Source organism: Mya arenaria, chromosome 13, assembly GCF_026914265.1.
Source record: "Mya arenaria isolate MELC-2E11 chromosome 13, ASM2691426v1".
NCBI classification, from domain to species: Eukaryota; Metazoa; Mollusca; class Bivalvia; order Myida; family Myidae; genus Mya; species Mya arenaria.
The window spans coordinates 2,655,011-2,671,857 of record NC_069134.1 but is presented as its reverse complement, the minus strand read 5'-3'; the positions used below and the strand labels follow the sequence as shown (position 1 = coordinate 2,671,857).

At 37.4% G+C, this 16,847-nt stretch overlaps 2 protein-coding genes across 2 annotated transcripts; both read right to left on the bottom strand.

The window, feature by feature from the left end:
• Nucleotides 1–4,101: 4,101 nt before the first annotated feature.
• LOC128213456 (uncharacterized) lies at nt 4,102–8,983 on the bottom strand. The gene is made up of 3 exons (XM_052919162.1): nt 7,986–8,983; nt 7,511–7,598; nt 4,102–5,548 (listed from the first exon to the last, which is right to left on the bottom strand). Exons 1-3 carry the CDS (start codon nt 8,090–8,092, stop codon nt 4,544–4,546), a joined length of 1,200 nt encoding a protein of 399 aa, XP_052775122.1. The 5' UTR covers nt 8,093–8,983; the 3' UTR covers nt 4,102–4,543.
• Nucleotides 8,984–9,139: 156 nt separating this feature from the next.
• Nucleotides 9,140–16,634, bottom strand: LOC128213457 (uncharacterized protein C2orf16-like). The gene is made up of 3 exons (XM_052919163.1): nt 15,695–16,634; nt 15,220–15,307; nt 9,140–13,256 (listed from the first exon to the last, which is right to left on the bottom strand). Exons 1-3 carry the CDS (start codon nt 15,799–15,801, stop codon nt 12,351–12,353), a joined length of 1,101 nt encoding a protein of 366 aa, XP_052775123.1. The 5' UTR covers nt 15,802–16,634; the 3' UTR covers nt 9,140–12,350.
• Between the last annotated feature and the right edge of the window lie 213 nt (nt 16,635–16,847).

Genomic DNA, 16,847 nt, shown 5'->3' with positions numbered 1-16,847 from the left:
CCTCTCTCTTGAACTAAGGAAGTAGCTCACACTACAAGTTGCAAGTGTAAAATTTAAGTTCAAGGGTATGCAACTCTAAGACGATAAAGTAGTAGCTCAGGAAGAATATACTTGGTACACGTATAACGCTGACTACTTTATATCAGCTGGAAGTAGTTTACAAACTCCCATATATAGACTTAATTCCCTCCATTAAATGAAAAGCATTACAAGCCTAATATACAGAACAAGGGTAAGAGTACTGCAGGGCAAATGCAACGCTCGTCTGCTGTGTTTCAGTCAAAAAAGGGCATAGATTGTAAGTCAAAGCTTACTAAATGCAGATTACCGTATGTGCTTTGTTCAACATATGCATATCGTCACTTGTAACATATGCGCAAACTTTCATTTAAATATTTTGAATGATAACTATGCTATGGCCAAGTTTTACATGAGCTTTTCAGAATGTCAAGGAACATAACTATTATTAGAAAAGTCAGTCAGTAGTAACTGTCATAAGTCAGAAATATGAGCCTTGCTTTACATGAGTGTATTGTCTCTTGGAATATGTTTACCAAACTGCTTTTTTCTGATGTTTTTTTATTATAAAAGGGGCATAACTGAAGAATTATTAAAGCCACTGTTTTGGGCCATGTCATAACTTTGCATTATCTTTGGCAACTGATGTGCCCAGACTCATTCGAATCACCGGTATATTATTATTTTTTTTAGTTAATTAGGATAAATTCTGGAAGTCAGACTTATTCGTCAAATAAGAGTGAGGCTAATAAGATACATGTGTTATTATTTGAGAACAGATTATTTACCATTTTAGACAATTTTTCTGAAACTGATTAATGAAATTGGCCGCGAATGCAGAATATTTTAGATAGCTAGTCTAAATATGAAATTCATTTCTTTAGGGAAAATAAGTCTGAACGTTTTTACCGCAACTGACAAAAAATATAAAAAAATAAAGCTCTGGCACACTTCTTGGACTTTTGGAAGCTTTTACCGCAACTGACAAAAAATGAATTAAATAAAGCACTGGCACACTTCTTGGACAGGTGATCATGTGTATCAGTACAAAGTTTAAGGATTTACAATAGTGTGTGAAAGACTGGAAAAAGTTCAATCTCTATTCCCCTATATCACTAAAATAAGGTAAATGACAAATTACTCCAATTCCAACAAATTAGTCATGAATCAACAAATATGTCACGCTTTGGTACACATCATGGTGGTCTTGTTTAACAAGTTGGCAACAAATCATTTAAAACTGAATATAGTTTCCTCAACGAACTACTCCAACAAGCAGGGAAGATGACACAGCTATAAAATACCTGTTTATTATTTGTCATATTTGTTAACTTTACAGAAATTAGCAAAACGAACTGCTCTCATTTACAAATATAGAGAATACAAACATCAATGTTTTAGTATTCCTTTTATTAACAAAACGCTCCGTATAACATCAATCTACAACAAACAAAATACAGTCATGTATTGCAAGACATAAACAAAAATAGACCACCAAGCTAGCACTTTAAACTACATGCCAAAAGCTATGCCCAAATATTATTTTTTATATTCCATAATTATTCAAGAAACACAGCATTAACCACTGGTCACATATTTATGGTCCTTAAAATATGTCCAGTCAACACTGGCATAAGTTATGAATAATTTTTAAACATACTTTGTTTGTACAGGGAAGCAATTTATAAACAAGAGGTATCAGATTTATGGTTTTTAAAATGTAACAAGTCAACATTGCCATAAATTAATGATTCACTTTCATCTCATACTTTTCAAGCTCTGATGAAAAATAAATTATTTTGCATCACTGCCTCAATTAGTATCACAAGCCACAGAGTTGTAGTTCTTCAAATGTTCATGAGTTCAATATATAATTGCTCGTAATCGTTGTTTCAATTTTCATTCACATCTTTCAGTACATAGTGCTCTAACTTTTTTTTATACAACTAAACAATTTCAAAAACAAACCAGTCACACCAGTTCACAATGTGATATATTTCATCTAATCCTCAAAAACTTATAATACAAGAGATGTTTTTCAAACATTATTCCCCCAGAGCGCCATGTTGTCAGAATTATTTGGACAATTAAATGAAATATGCATGGACCTCCAAGTGAAGTTTTAGGGTCATGGGTGCAGGCAAGGTCAAGTTATCACACAGACAAGCTTTTTGCGTTCAAGGTCACTGTGACCATGACCTTTGATCCGATGACCACTTAGATTAAAAGGCCAAACCCCCTAATCAAGTTTGATGATCATAGGTACAGGCTTTGTTGAGATATCACTGGGAGAAGCTTTGTTAACTTTTTCGTGTTAAAGGTCACTGTGACCTTGACTTTTGACCTGATAAAACCCAAAATCAAGAGGGGTCATCTACTGGTCAGGCCCAACCTTCATGTCAAGTTTGATGACCATAGGTCCAGGAATTGTCGAGTTTGCCTTCAAGGTCAATGTAACCTTGACCTTTGGCCCGACGACCCCAAACAAATAGGGGTCATTAACTGGTCAGGCCGAACCTCTAAGTCAATTTTGAGGGCCATGGGTGATGGCATTGTCGAGTTATCACTCGGACAACTTTTAATCATTCAAGGTCAATGTGTCCTTGACCTTTGGTCCGATGAACCCCAAAATCAATAGGGGTCATGTACTGGTCAGACCCAAGCTCAAAATCAAGATTAAGGGCCATGGGTGCAGGCATTGTAAAATTACCAATCGGACAACCTTTTATTATTCAAGGGCACTGTGACTTTGACCCGATGACCCCTATAAACGATAGGGGTCATCTACTGGTCAGGCCCAGCCCCCATGTCAAGTTTGATGAACATAGGTCTAGGCGTTATTGATTAATCACTCGGACAAGCTTTAAAATCCTTTTACCATTTTGCCCCGATGACCCCTAAAATCAATAGGGGTCATCTACTGGTCAGGCCCTATCTTCATGTCAAGTTTGATGACCTTACGTCAAGGAATTGTTAAATTATCACTCAGACAAGCTTTAATCTTCCGACGGACCGACCTACCGACCGACCGACCAACATGTGCAAAGCAATATACCCCTCTTCTTCGAAGGGGGGGGGGGAATAAAAAAGTAAATTCACTTGTTCAATTTGAATATGTTTATACCGGGTTCTACACTTATCGATATTCACATTACAGTTATGTTACTTGTGGTAAAAAGGTGTTACTGTGATGAACTATTTTGAAGTTTTTAGCTGATGTCTTTAGTTTTAAAGTTGTAAAGAAAATAATTAGAAACTTACAGAATGCCATGACAAGATGATTAATATAGAGCATCCACAATGAAAATTGTGGGGCCTTTATAGAATATAAAATAACATGTAATAAATTACAGCAACAAATCTATAATCTGAATACTGTCCTTGAACTAATACATAGGAAACTACAGAGACAAGCCCAGTACTTGGTCAAACAATAAACACAGAGCCTGTTTAGAGGCGCATGGTTAAGGCTATACAGACAAGCAAAGTTTACGAGGGTCACACATAAACATAGTCTGCGTAGAAAATATAACTTCAAACTTGACACTTTCATATATAATTGTTGGATACACACACATATTAAAATGCGCTGTAGTTATAATTTTCAATAATATCATGGCACAAAATATATACAAAGTATTTCTTGATTTGCCAAACAAGGGACATCAAATAGAAATACAATTTCATCATTATGCATTATTTCTTAAGTAATATGGCTTCATAGCTGTACTAAATGTGATAGAATTATATCACAAGTGACAATACAGGCTGGTGTGTCCTATGATACAGTTACAAAATAAAATAGTTTTACAGTGAAACTGCGATTGCTCGAGGACGCCGGGAAACAAGCTAAAACCTCTAGTAATCCGATGTTTCGAAAGACCAATTTTAATCTATTATGAAACGTTTTTCAATATATTTTTGTCAGTTTCGGCACCGATTATTTATTTATTGCATTGTGGAAATTGCTCACATGCTCAAAAGCTGTCGTATACTTAATGGAAAAGAAAACAAAATATAAAAGGATAATAGCAAAGTTTATCTTTTCAAAAGAACACTTATTTTGTAAACAAACAACATAAGAATATGATTAAATTCTCATCATTAACTTTTCACAAGTATCTTCTCAAATGCCCTTATCAAATATAAACCGTGTTAATCTTACACACCTGCCAATTTCTTGTGTTTTTTTGGAACATTGTTTTGTGCATGGTTTGTGTATTCAGGACCGGCAATGGTGCTCGACTCCTTCACTTATTTAGGTTTCGATCCAGCGTCAGTATATTTATATGAATATAGAAGAAATAATGCTCTGGACTAAGCTTTGACCTCGACTGATCGCTGGTTTTCAAACGAACGCTTGTTTGAACCACTGCAGTTTTACTGTATTAAAACATAAACTTGTTTATGGCTGCAATATGAGTACAAGAATATACAAGGCAAATTACTCTCAGATCTTTAATTTTCGAACTACATGTTCCCAATAAATCTCTGCTTATTGGAAGTCAACCTATGGTTAAAAGCACTAACTAAAGTATGGCAAATAGCCCAAATAAACTTTCTCCACAAATATAGACAATTGACAGCTAAGTTGCCATTTTAGTCTAGATACGGAAATTAGTATATATAAAACTGCCATTTTGAGATTCATTATATTTGTCTCAAGGATTTCACTGTCTGCCAACTTTACACCGTTTTCAGCCGGCCTCAATGCCTGGTGAGGAGTGGTGGAAGATGTGCAATCACGGTTTCTTTCAGGGTTATTCATCAAGTAGTTGGCTGGGAAAACTCCTGTATCAGAAGGGTTACTGAAGTGGTTGGTGTATTTATCCTGAAGTTTGTCATTCTTCTGCTTAGTGTGTGCTGACAGTTGTCCAGGACGCTCAAGGGGTGCATTTTTCCTCTGCTGATCATTGTGCATCAGGCCCCATTGAGCATGTGGCTGATGTTTAGCAGTTGGATAATGCTGGGTCTGGGTGGTTGGTTGACGTTGGGTAGTTTGGTGATGCTGCGTCTCAGTGCTTGGTGGATGTTCAGTAGTTGGGTGATGCTGGGTCTGGGTATTTGGGCGATGCTGGGTCTTGGAGGTTGGGCGATGCTGGGTCTGGGTGGTTGGGTGATGATGGGTGGTTGGGTTTTGTTTCTGTTGTAGCTCCTGGTAGGAGGCCTTTGGTCGAGCACTTGGTCTGCCTGTAGCACCAGGATTTGCATTGGGAAAACCAGTATGTTTGGTGGAAAATGTATCTTGATCACAGACTTCGGCTTTATTGGAATGTTTGTTAGCAAACCGTGCACCAAATTTAGGGTTTAGGATTACAGACACATCTTCTTTTGATTTTGGCAGCTGTTTTTGGTGAGCATCAATAGTGGATTTACTAGCAGGACTATAATGGCGAACATCATCCGACCCTTGTGGTCGTTTCTGTCTAACAGCATCACAGGACTGGATCACAGGCTGTCTCGAGTTCAATGGTTGTCCATGGCGCCTTTCTTTTTCTATGGCAGTTTCTTCAGATTCAGACACTCTTCCCTGTGAATATATGAAAAATTGAAAATAGTAACGGACTAATTATTATTTATTAACAAGCCTTCTAGCCATTAACCCTCTGTTGAAACCTTCGGTTGGAAGTAGATTACCAGTCTTGTAGCCAATATCCCTCCCAAATGATTCATTGTCTGGAAAACCAAACACTTCAAATCTCTTTTTAAGCAAAACTTTAAACAAGAGCTGTCACTAAGACAGCACACTCGACTATTACACACCTTTTAAGTTTAAGGAACTTCAAAGTTTAGTAAAACATGCATGGATCACTTTAAAATTGAATTACATGCAAAACCCAACTAGAATTTCTAAGTAAAAAAAAGTAACGGGGAAAGATTATAAGTATCTTCCATGGCCGGCGTAGGGTGTTTTGCGGAAACAAGGTTTACCGAGTTTCCGCAAAAGAACCTGCACGAGGGTTGGGATGAACCTATCTTACAGGAGCGGCTATGGTAGGTGCCTTTTCTCCCACCTCAGCTAAACAAAATAAAGTAAAGAAAAAATGCTGGAAATCTTTTGTGCGTAGTGAAAATAAATGCGTTTGGATATGTGATAATTCGTTGTTGTCATGCATATGCGCGCAGTGATTCAGATTATGTTTATAGTCAAATCTGTCTTTAAATAGTTCTGAGAAGCAGCATTATTTCTTGGATGGTGCGTGAAAACTTTTTTATGGTGCCATTTGAAGCGAGAAATAATTAATTAGCATTCTAAATATTGCCACAAGACAAGGTTTCCACAATGCTACAGATGACAGTCATCAACAAGGGAGGTAATTGTGTGATGACAATGAAAAAGGAATATGTGTACTCTTTTTATCTTTGTCCGTGGGCAAGGTAAGAATTTCCTGCATGGCCAATGTTTTGGATCTACTTATCTGAGTTGGGAGAACTGTGTCTCTACCGCAGTTTGAAACAAAATTGTAACGGTCCGCTGTAGGCGGCGTATGTGCCTTCATAGTGTAACGGTCCGCTGTAGGTGGCGAATGTGCGAATAATATTCCGTAATAACGGAAGAACATTCGTAGTTCGTATCTTAACTTGGTAATATGAAAATTAGCAAAGCCCGGGATCTGTGAGAATAGAGAAGTTAGTGTATATAAAGACCAGCGGAACCCTTCAGGGTCGAGCTTGTTTTTTCTGAAGGGATCTGTTGGTGTTTGTTTGACGTCGCATGTTACAAATGGTGGCAGCGGTGGAATAATGACAACTGCCGGAATGGAGTTGCCTTACCCATAAGAATCCGAGACCCAAGACTCGGGACGAGTCTTCTCGGAGGGGAAAGTAATGTAACGGTCCGCTGTAGGCGGCGGATGTGCGTTCATAGTGTAACGGTTCGCCGTAGGCAGCGGATGTGCGTTCATAATAATATTCCGTTATAAACGGAAGAACGTTCGTAGTTCGTATGTTAACTTGGTAATATGCAAATTAGCAAAGCCCGGGATCTTTGAGAATAGAGTAGTTAGTGTATATAAAGACCAGCGGACCCCTTCAGGGTCGAGCATGCTTTTCTCTGAAGGGATCTGTTGGTGTTTGTATGACGTCGCACGTTACAAAATGTTATCCAATAATCATTAGGACGTACGATTTTTAGTGTGTGGTTGGTTTGTGGTGTCTGTATGTGTGTATGTGGTGTTTGTTTGTGCCTCTAGTTCATTGCCGTAAGGGCCCTTACCTTGTGTGACTTGACAGGGTTTAATTTTGGTATGCAAGAAACCTTTTTCTCCCACCTCAGATAAGTAGCTCCAAAACTTTGGCCATGCTGGAAATTCTAAAACAAGTACCCGTATGGAACTCCTTTTTTATTGTCATCACACAATTGGTAATTATGAACAAGAATCAAGTCAACACATAAGCATACGATTTACTATTGTAAGCTCACAATTTCTTCATACTATTCATTGATACTACCAACATACAAATTAAAAGATCCGTTCAAGATTATTTCTACCTGAACATCCAGTAGCTGGTTGAGCACTTGCTCTGCATTTGGTCTGTCATCCGGGTAATATTGACAGCAGCTCTTCAGCACACGATACCTAGAAACAGGTCAAGAAATATTCCAATCAATTTACACATCAAAGAATTACAGTCAAACCCCATTGGCTAGAACTCGCTGGCTCGATCTCCTCATTGGCTCGAACTGATTGTAAAAGACAGATTTCTATGTACTGAGAGTAAGAATTACTGATTGGCTCTAATTTCCTGAGGCTCGATGTATTTTCGCCGTTACCTAGGAGTTCGAGCCAAGAGGGTTCAACTGTATATGATATACAGAATAAACACTATTGAAGTGCAGCAGCTGCATGTGATGGTCTTGAATTCGATTTTATCCAATCACCAAATGAAATCAAAGAACTGCACATCACCTTCACTTAGGTTTTATAGTACAACTAAAACACTATCATAAAGATATGATGACATACATGTACATGTGCATATAGGCACCCATGGGTGGGCGTGACCCATCAAGCACTGTCTGTTTGTACGTCTGCTCATCTAGACCTGCATACGGGACCTTCCCCAGTGACATCACCTCCCAGCATATCAGGCCAAGACCCCATCTGTAAACAGGCAGTTTTTAAACAATTAATAATTGTGAAGTCCAATGTTTATTTAGTATAACTAATGACACAATTCATGACAAAAAGAGTTTTGAAATAACACATATTATACAATAGAAGGACATTATGTTTTAAACACATAAAATGGTTGAATTTTGAACTGTGCTTCAGACACGTTACTTTACCTGCAAAATCAAAGAAATTACTAAAAATCAGTCATGGAATTCTTAAACAATCCTGAATACCTGCCTAAATACCATGAGCCACTGTTTTGGGACATGTCATAACTGTGTATTATCTATGGCAGCTGATGTGCCCAGACTCATTCGAATTACCGGTATCTTAAACTGTTTTTGAGTTAAGGTTAAAATTAAAGTAGTTATTAATGCCATGGCATTCTGGAAGCCAGACTTATTCGTCAAATAAGAGTGGAGCTAATAAGACAAATTTGTTATTATTTTGAGAACAGATTATTTACCATTTTAGACAATTTGTCTGCAACTGAATAATGAAATTGGCTGCAAAAGCAGAATATTTTAGATAGCTAGTCTAAATATGAAATTCATTGCTTTAGGAAAAATAAGTCTGGAAGTTTTTACCGCAACTGACAAAAAATATATAATAAAGCACTGGCACACTTCTTGGACAAGTGATCATGTGTATCGGTACAAAGTTTAAGGATTTACAATCTAATAGTGTGTGAAAGACTAGAATAGGTTCAATCTCTATTCCCCTATATCTCTAAAATAAGGTAAATGACACATTACTCCAATTCCAACAATTAAGTCATGAATCAACAAATATGTCAGGCTTTGGTACACATCATGGTGGTCTTTTTAACAAGATGGCAAAAAATCATTTAAAACAGAATGTAGTTTGCTCAACGAACTACACCAACAAGCAGGGAAAATGACACAGCTATAAAATACCTGGTTATTATATGTCATATTTGTTAACTTTAAAGAAATTACCAAAAAGAACTGCTTTCATTTACAAATATAGAGAATACAAACATCAATGTTTTAGTATTCCTTTTATTAACAAAACACTCCGTATAACATCAATCTACAACAAACAAAATACAGTCATGTATTGCAAGTCATAAACAAAAATAGAAAACCAAGCTAGCACTTTAAACTACATGCCAAAAGCTATGCTCAAATATTATTTTTATATTCCATAATTATTCAAGAAACACAGCATTAACCACTGGTCACAAATGTATGGTCCTTAAAATATGTCCAGTCAACACTGGCATAAGTTATGAATAATTTTCAAACATACTTTGTTTGTACAGGGAAGCAATTTATAAACAACAGGTCTCAGAGTTATGGTTTTTAAAATGTAACAAGTCAACATTGCCATAAATTAATGATTCACTTTCATCTCATACTTTTCAAGCTCTGATGAAAAATAAATTCTTTTGCATCACTACCTCAATTAGTATCACAAGCCACAGAGTTGAAGTTCTTCAAATGTTCATGAGTTCAATATATAATTGCTCGTAATCGTTGTTTCAATTTTCATTCACATCTTTCAGTACATAGTGCTCTAACTTTTTTTATACAACTAAACAATTTCAAAAACAAACCAGTCACACCAGTTCACAATGTGATATATTTCATCTAATCCTCAAAAGCTTATAATACAAGAGATGTTTGTCAAACATTATATCCCCCCAAAGCGCCATGTTGTCAGGATTATTTGGACAATTAAATGAAATATGCATGGACATCCAAGTGAAGTTTTAGGGCCATGGGTGCAGGCAGTGTCAAGTCATCACACAGACAAGCTTTTTGCGTTCAAGGTCACTGTGACCTTGACCTTTGATCCGATGACCTCTTAGATTAAAAGGCCAAACCCCCTAATCAAGTTTGATGATCATAGGTCCAGGCTTTGTTGAGATATCACTGGGAGAAGCTTTGTTAACTTTTTCGTGTTAAAGGTCACTGTGACATTGACTTTTGACCTGATAAAACCCAAAATCAAGAGGAGTCATCTACTGGTCAGGCCCAACCTTCATGTCAAGTTTGATGACCATAGGTCCAGGAATTGTCGATTTTGCCTTCAAGGTCAATGTAACCTTGACCTTTGGTCCGACGCCCCCCCAAAACAAATAGGGAACATTAACTGGTCAGGCCGAACCTCTAAGTCAAGTTTGAGGGCCATGGGTGTTGGCATTGTCGAGTTATCACTCGGACAACCTTTTATCATTCAAGGTCAATGTGTCCTTGACCTTTGGCCCGATGAACCCCAAAATCAATAGGGATCTTGTACTGGTCAGACCCAAGCTCCAAATCAAGATTAAGGGCCATGGGTGCAGGCATTGTAAAATTACCAATCGGACAACCTTTTATCATTCAAGGTCACCCTAAAATCAATAGGGGTCATCTACTGGTCAGGCCCTATCTTCATGTCAAGTTTGATGACCTTACGTCAAGGAATTGTTGAGTTATCACTCGGACAAACTTTAATCTTCCGACGGACCGACCTACCGACATGTACAAAGCAATATACCCCTCTTCTTTAAAGGGGGGGTATAAAAAAAGTAAATTCACTTGTTCACTTTGAATATGTTTATACCGGGTTCTACACTTATCGATATTCACATTACAGTTATGTTACTAGGGTAAAAAAGTGTTACTGTGATGAACCATTTTGAAGTTTTTAGCTGATTCTTTGGTTTTAAAGTTATTAAGAAAACAATTGGAAACTTACAGAATGCCATGACAAGATGATTAATATAGAGCATCCACAATGATAATTGTGGGGCCTTTATAGAATATAAAATAACATGTAATAAATTACAGCAACAAATCTATAATCTGAATACTGTCCTTGAACTAATACATAGGAAACCACAGAGACAAGCCCAGTACTTGGTCAAACAATAAACACAGAGCCTGTTTAGAGGCGCATGGTTAAGGCTATACAGACAAGCAAAGTTTACGAGGGTCATACATAAACATAGTCTGCGTAAAAAATATAACTTCAAACTTGACACTTTCATATATAATTGTTGGATATACATACATATTAAAATGCGCTGTAGTGATAATTTTCAATAATATCATGGCACAAAATATATACAAAGTATTTCTTGATTTGCCAAACAAGGGACATAAAATAGAAATACAATTTCATCATTATGCATTATTTCTTAAGTAATATGGCTTCATAGCTGTACTAAATGTAATAGAATTATATCACAAGTGACAATACAGGCTGGTGTGTCATATGATACAGTTACAAAATAAAATAGTTTTACAGTAAAACTGCGATTGCTCGAGGACGCCGGGAAACAAGCTAAAACCTCTAGTAATCCGATGTTTCGAAAGACCAATTTTAATCTATTATGAAACGTTTTTCAATATATTTTTTAAGTCGTTAGTTTCGGCACCGATTATTTATTTATAGCATTGTGGAAATTGCTCACATGCTCAAAAGCTGTCGTATACTTAATGGAAAAGAAAAAAATATAAAAGGATAATAACAAAGTTTATCTTTTCAAAGAACACTTATTTTGTAAACAAACAACATAAGATTATGATTAAATTCTCATCATTAACTTTTCACAAGTATCTTCTCAAATGCCCTTATCAAATATAAACGGTTTTAATCGGTTTTTCACACGTTTCAAATTCACTTTCATCTGTCATTGCAATTTTTACAACTTGTGAAAACTTAAAAACCTGCCAATTGCTAGTTTTTTTGGAACATGCATTCGGAAAATTGTGTGGAATAATGACCTTGAGGTAACCATAAGGTTTTGTGCATGATTTGTGTATTCAGGACCGGCAATGGTGCTCGACTCCTTCACTTATTTAGGTTTCGATCCAGCGTCAGTATATTTATATGAATATAGAAGGAATAATGCTCAGGACTAAGCTTTCACCTCGACTGATCGCTGGTTTTCAAACGAACGCTTGTTTGAACCACTGCAGTTTTACTGTATTAAAACATAAACTTGTTTATGGCTGCAATATGAGTACAAGAATATACAAGGCAAATTACTCTCAGATCTTTAATTTTCGTACTACATGTTCCCAATAAATCTCTGCTTATTGGAAGTCAACCTATGGTTAATTAATATATAAAAGCATTAACTAAAGTATGGCAAATAGCCCAAATAAACTTTCTCCACAAATATAAACAATTGACAGCTAAGTTGCCATTTTAGTCTAGATACGGAAATGAGTATATATGGAACTGCCATTTTGAGATTCATTATATTTCTGTCTCAAGGATTTCACTGTCTGCCAACTTTACACCGTTTTCAGCCGGCCTCAATGCCTGCTGAGGAGTGGTGGATGATGTGCAATCATGGTTTCTTTCAGGGTTATTCATCAAGTAGTTGGCTGGGAAAACTCCTGTATCGGAAGGGTTACTGAAGTGGTTGGTGTATTTATCCTGAAGTTTGTCATTCTTCTGCTTATTGTGTGCTGACAGTTGTCCAGGACGCTCAAGGGGTTCATGTTTCCTCTGCTGATCATTGTGCATCAGGCCCCATTGAGCATGTGGCTGATGTTTAGCAGTTGGATAATGCTGGGTCTGGGTGGTTGGTTGACGTTGGGTAGTTTGGTGATGCTGCGTCTCAGTGCTTGGTGGATGTTCAGTAGTTGGGTGATGCTGGGTCTGGGTATTTGGGCGATGCTGGGTCTTGGAGGTTGGGCGATGCTGGGTCTGGGTGGTTGGGTGATGATGGGTGGTTGGGTTTTGCTGGGCAGGTGACTTCCGCTGATCCTTCTGTTGTAGCTCCTGGTAGGAGGCCTTTGGTCGAGCACTTGGTCTGCCTGTAGCACCAGGATTTGCATTGGGAAAACCAGTATGTTTGGTGGAAAATGTATCTTGATCACAGACTTCGGCTTTATTGGAATGTTTGTTAGCAAACCGTGCACCAAATTTAGGGTTTAGGATTACAGACACATCTTCTTTTGATTTTGGCAGCTGTTTTTGGTGAGCATCAATAGTGGATTTACTAGCAGGACTATAATGGCGAACATCATCCGACCCTTGTGGTCGTTTCTGTCTAACAGCATCACAGGACTGGATCACAGGCTGTCTCGAGTTCAATGGTTGTCCATGGCGCCTTTCTTTTTCTATGGCAGTTTCTTCAGATTCAGACACTCTTCCCTGTGAATATATGAAAAATTGAAAATAGTAACGGACTAATTATTATTTATTAACAAGCCTTCTAGCCATTAACCCTCTGTTGAAACCTTCGGTTGGAAGTAGATTACCAGTCTTGTAGCCAATATCCCTCCCAAATGATTCATTGTCTGGAAAACCAAACACTTCAAATCTCTTTTTAAGCAAAACTTTAAACAAGAGCTGTCACTAAGACAGCACACTCGACTATTACACACCTTTTAAGTTTAAGGAACTTCAAAGTTTAGTAAAACATGCATGGATCACTTTAAAATTGAATTACATGCAAAACCCAACTAGAATTTCTAAGTAAAAAAAAGTAACGGGGAAAGATTATAAGTATCTTCCATGGCCGGCGTAGGGTGTTTTGCGGAAACAAGGTTTACCGAGTTTCCGCAAAAGAACCTGCACGAGGGTTGGGATGAACCTATCTTACAGGAGCGGCTATGGTAGGTGCCTTTTCTCCCACCTCAGCTAAACAAAATAAAGTAAAGAAAAAATGCTGGAAATCTTTTGTGCGTAGTGAAAATAAATGCGTTTGGATATGTGATAATTCGTTGTTGTCATGCATATGCGCGCAGTGATTCAGATTATGTTTATAGTCAAATCTGTCTTTAAATAGTTCTGAGAAGCAGCATTATTTCTTGGATGGTGCGTGAAAACTTTTTTATGGTGCCATTTGAAGCGAGAAATAATTAATTAGCATTCTAAATATTGCCACAAGGCAAGGTTTCCACAATGCTACAGATGACAGTCATCAACAAGGGAGGTAATTGTGTGATGACAATGAAAAAGGAATATGTGTACTCTTTTTATCTTTGTCCGTGGGCAAGGTAAGAATTTCCTGCATGGCCAATGTTTTGGATCTACTTATCTGAGTTGGGAGAACTGTGTCTCTACCGCAGTTTGAAACAAAATTGTAACGGTCCGCTGTAGGCGGCGTATGTGCCTTCATAGTGTAACGGTCCGCTGTAGGTGGCGAATGTGCGAATAATATTCCGTAATAACGGAAGAACATTCGTAGTTCGTATCTTAACTTGGTAATATGAAAATTAGCAAAGCCCGGGATCTGTGAGAATAGAGAAGTTAGTGTATATAAAGACCAGCGGAACCCTTCAGGGTCGAGCTTGTTTTTTTCTGAAGGGATCTGTTGGTGTTTGTTTGACGTCGCATGTTACAAATGGTGGCAGCGGTGGAATAATGACAACTGCCGGAATGGAGTTGCCTTACCCATAAGAATCCGAGACCCAAGACTCGGGACGAGTCTTCTCGGAGGGGAAAGTAATGTAACGGTCCGCTGTAGGCGGCGGATGTGCGTTCATAGTGTAACGGTTCGCCGTAGGCAGCGGATGTGCGTTCATAATAATATTCCGTTATAAACGGAAGAACGTTCGTAGTTCGTATGTTAACTTGGTAATATGCAAATTAGCAAAGCCCGGGATCTTTGAGAATAGAGTAGTTAGTGTATATAAAGACCAGCGGACCCCTTCAGGGTCGAGCATGCTTTTCTCTGAAGGGATCTGTTGGTGTTTGTATGACGTCGCACGTTACAAAATGTTATCCAATAATCATTAGGACGTACGATTTTTAGTGTGTGGTTGGTTTGTGGTGTCTGTATGTGTGTATGTGGTGTTTGTTTGTGCCTCTAGTTCATTGCCGTAAGGGCCCTTACCTTGTGTGACTTGACAGGGTTTAATTTTGGTATGCAAGAAAACTTTTTCTCCCACCTCAGATAAGTAGCTCCAAAACTTTGGCCATGCTGGAAATTCTAAAACAAGTACCCGTATGGAACTCCTTTTTTATTGTCATCACACAATTGGTAATTATGAACAAGAATCAAGTCAACACATAAGCATACGATTTACTATTGTAAGCTCACAATTTCTTCATACTATTCATTGATACTACCAACATACAAATTAAAAGATCCGTTCAAGATTATTTCTACCTGAACATCCAGTAGCTGGTTGAGCACTTGCTCTGCATTTGGTCTGTCATCCGGGTAATATTGACAGCAGCTCTTCAGCACACGATACCTAGAAACAGGTCAAGAAATATTCCAATCAATTTACACATCAAAGAATTACAGTCAAACCCCATTGGCTAGAACTCGCTGGCTCGATCTCCTCATTGGCTCGAACTGATTGTAAAAGACAGATTTCTATGTACTGAGAGTAAGAATTACTGATTGGCTCTAATTTCCTGAGGCTCGATGTATTTTCGCCGTTACCTAGGAGTTCGAGCCAAGAGGGTTCAACTGTATATGATATACAGAATAAACACTATTGAAGTGCAGCAGCTGCATGTGATGGTCTTGAATTCGATTTTATCCAATCACCAAATGAAATCAAAGAACTGCACATCACCTTCACTTAGGTTTTATAGTACAACTAAAACACTATCATAAAGATATGATGACATACATGTACATGTGCATATAGGCACCCATGGGTGGGCGTGACCCATCAAGCACTGTCTGTTTGTACGTCTGCTCATCTAGACCTGCATACGGGACCTTCCCCAGTGACATCACCTCCCAGCATATCAGGCCAAGACCCCATCTGTAAACAGGCAGTTTTTAAACAATTAATAATTGTGAAGTCCAATGTTTATTTAGTATAACTAATGACACAATTCATGACAAAAAGAGTTTTGAAATAACACATATTATACAATAGAAGGACATTATGTTTTAAACACATAAAATGGTTGAATTTTGAACTGTGCTTCAGACACGTTACTTTACCTGCAAAATCAAAGAAATTACTAAAAATCAGTCATGGAATTCTTAAACAATCCTGAATACCTGCCTAAATACCATGAGCCACTGTTTTGGGACATGTCATAACTGTGTATTATCTATGGCAGCTGATGTGCCCAGACTCATTCGAATTACCGGTATCTTAAACTGTTTTTGAGTTAAGGTTAAAATTAAAGTAGTTATTAATGCCATGGCATTCTGGAAGCCAGACTTATTCGTCAAATAAGAGTGGAGCTAATAAGACAAATTTGTTATTATTTTGAGAACAGATTATTTACCATTTTAGACAATTTGTCTGCAACTGAATAATGAAATTGGCTGCAAAAGCAGAATATTTTAGATAGCTAGTCTAAATATGAAATTCATTGCTTTAGGAAAAATAAGTCTGGAAGTTTTTACCGCAACTGACAAAAAATATATAATAAAGCACTGGCACACTTCTTGGACAAGTGATCATGTGTATCGGTACAAAGTTTAAGGATTTACAATCTAATAGTGTGTGAAAGACTAGAATAGGTTCAATCTCTATTCCCCTATATCTCTAAAATAAGGTAAATGACACATTACTCCAATTCCAACAATTAAGTCATGAATCAACAAATATGTCAGGCTTTGGTACACATCATGGTGGTCTTTTTAACAAGTTGGCAAAAAATCATTTAAAACAGAATGTAGTTTGCTCAACGAACTACACCAACAAGCAGGGAAAATGACACAGCTATAAAATACCTGGTTATTATATGTCATATTTGTTAACTTTAAAGAAATTACCAAAAAGAACTGCTTTCATTTACAAATATAGAGAATACAAACAT

Bases quoted from the DNA above. Each gene is read 5' to 3' on its own strand.
- LOC128213456 (XM_052919162.1), bottom strand. From the start codon at position 8,092: ATGTCACTGGGGAAGGTCCCGTATGCAGGTCTAGATGAGCAGACGTAC. The intron at 7,599-7,985 runs GTATGTCATCAT...ACCTGTTTCTAG, and splicing joins GCCTATATGCACATGTACAT to GTATCGTGTGCTGAAGAGCT. The intron at 5,549-7,510 runs GTAGAAATAATC...ATATATTCACAG, and splicing joins ACCAGCTACTGGATGTTCAG to GGAAGAGTGTCTGAATCTGA.
- LOC128213457 (XM_052919163.1), bottom strand. From the start codon at position 15,801: ATGTCACTGGGGAAGGTCCCGTATGCAGGTCTAGATGAGCAGACGTAC. The intron at 15,308-15,694 runs GTATGTCATCAT...ACCTGTTTCTAG, and splicing joins GCCTATATGCACATGTACAT to GTATCGTGTGCTGAAGAGCT. The intron at 13,257-15,219 runs GTAGAAATAATC...ATATATTCACAG, and splicing joins ACCAGCTACTGGATGTTCAG to GGAAGAGTGTCTGAATCTGA.